Genomic DNA, 1,547 nt, shown 5'->3' with positions numbered 1-1,547 from the left:
ATACAAATGACTAAGGTTATTGATGACTAAGATTATTGATGACTAAGATAACACCACCCACAGGAGTTTAAAAAATGAAAGACGGAAGAAAAGAAAAAACAAAGATCTCCCAGGATTGGACATTTTGGCCTGTTTCCCAATTAAATGTTTGGAAATGTGAATATCTATGGGTCATAGTCAGATTCTAAATACCACAGGGCGGTTTAAGCCATGGATTAACTTTTCAAATGGCTCCTTGGAGACTGAGCTCAAACACATTAGGTTTCAGTATCCTTGAGAAGCCAATTAGGCTTGCTATGAATAAATCTCTCAGCACTTTGATTTTTTTTCTAAAATGGTGTTTGATCAATTGTTCTTTCTCAAATTTTTTATCCATTTAGATCTAAACCATGGCTATCAGTGAAGAAGAAAATATGACTCAAATTTCAGAAATTGTCCTTTTGGGTTTTGGGGATCTCCATGGTCTTCAGTTTCTTCTTTTTGGGATATTTCTGACAATTTATGTGATGACTCTCATAGGTAACTTTGTAATTCTCACGGTGGTATCAGCTGATTGCTCTCTTCACACACCCATGTATTTCTTTCTTGGTCACTTCTCTTTCCTAGAGATTGGCTACACTACAACCATTGAGCCCATAATGTTGAGGACATTGTTATCAGCTCATGTGCCTATCTCCTTCCTTGCCTGTGCTTGTCAGTTTTATTTCTTTGCTTCCCTGGTGGCAACAGAATGCTTCTTCCTTGCTGTAATGTCTTATGATAGATATATAGCCATATGTAACCCACTTCACTACTCCAATATCATGGACTTCTGGGGTTGCTTCCAGCTAGCAGTGGCCTCTTGGTTGGCTGGATTTCTGGCTCCTATCCTGTTCATGATCTTCATTTTTCGTTTAACATTTTGTTCTGCCAATGAGATCGACCACTTCTTCTGTGATCTGAAGCCCATCATGAAACTGGCCTGCACTAATACTCAAGTGGCCGAAATGATTTCTTTTATATGTACCTCTTTATTTGCCCTTGCTCCCTTCCTACTGACAATAGCTTCCTATATTCACATCATTTGTGCCATTCTAAGGATTCCTTCTACCACAGGGAAGCAGAGGGCTTTCTCTACCTGTTCATCCCACCTGACAGTGGTCAGTCTCTATTATGGGACTTTGGGCATTGTTTATGGCTTCCCATCTATGCCTCAGTATGAAGGTGTATTGAAGTTGCTCTCTCTTCTGTACACAGTGTTTACACCTGCTGTCAACCCTATCATTTACACCCTGAGGAACAAGGATGTGAAGGTAGCTCTGAGAAAATTGGTACAATGACATACATACATACATACATACATACATACATACATACCTGGTCAAAGAAATTTAGAAAATTGTATTGATTCATGATGCATACTGAAAGCACTAACCAAATGGAGAGGTCAATAGTATCCTTCTAGACAGTTTTGATACATGAATTTTAATTTGAGCCCATAGCTTGCGCAGCATCAAACTCAATTTATATTAACTGAGGAAAACTCAAAACCCTGAAGCATCAAAGAC

General features: G+C 38.8%; 1 protein-coding gene across 1 annotated transcript; it reads left to right on the top strand.

Moving 5' to 3' along the window:
* Positions 1–413: 413 nt before the first annotated feature.
* Positions 414–1,319, top strand: LOC119804527 (olfactory receptor 11L1-like). Its single transcript, XM_038315919.1, has one exon. It carries the CDS (start codon positions 414–416, stop codon positions 1,317–1,319), a length of 906 nt encoding a protein of 301 aa, XP_038171847.1.
* The last annotated feature ends 228 nt before the right edge of the window (positions 1,320–1,547 follow it).

This window comes from Arvicola amphibius, chromosome X (assembly GCF_903992535.2).
Source record: "Arvicola amphibius chromosome X, mArvAmp1.2, whole genome shotgun sequence".
Taxonomy (NCBI): Eukaryota; Metazoa; Chordata; class Mammalia; order Rodentia; family Cricetidae; genus Arvicola; species Arvicola amphibius.
This window is presented reverse-complemented; position numbering and strand designations above follow the sequence as displayed.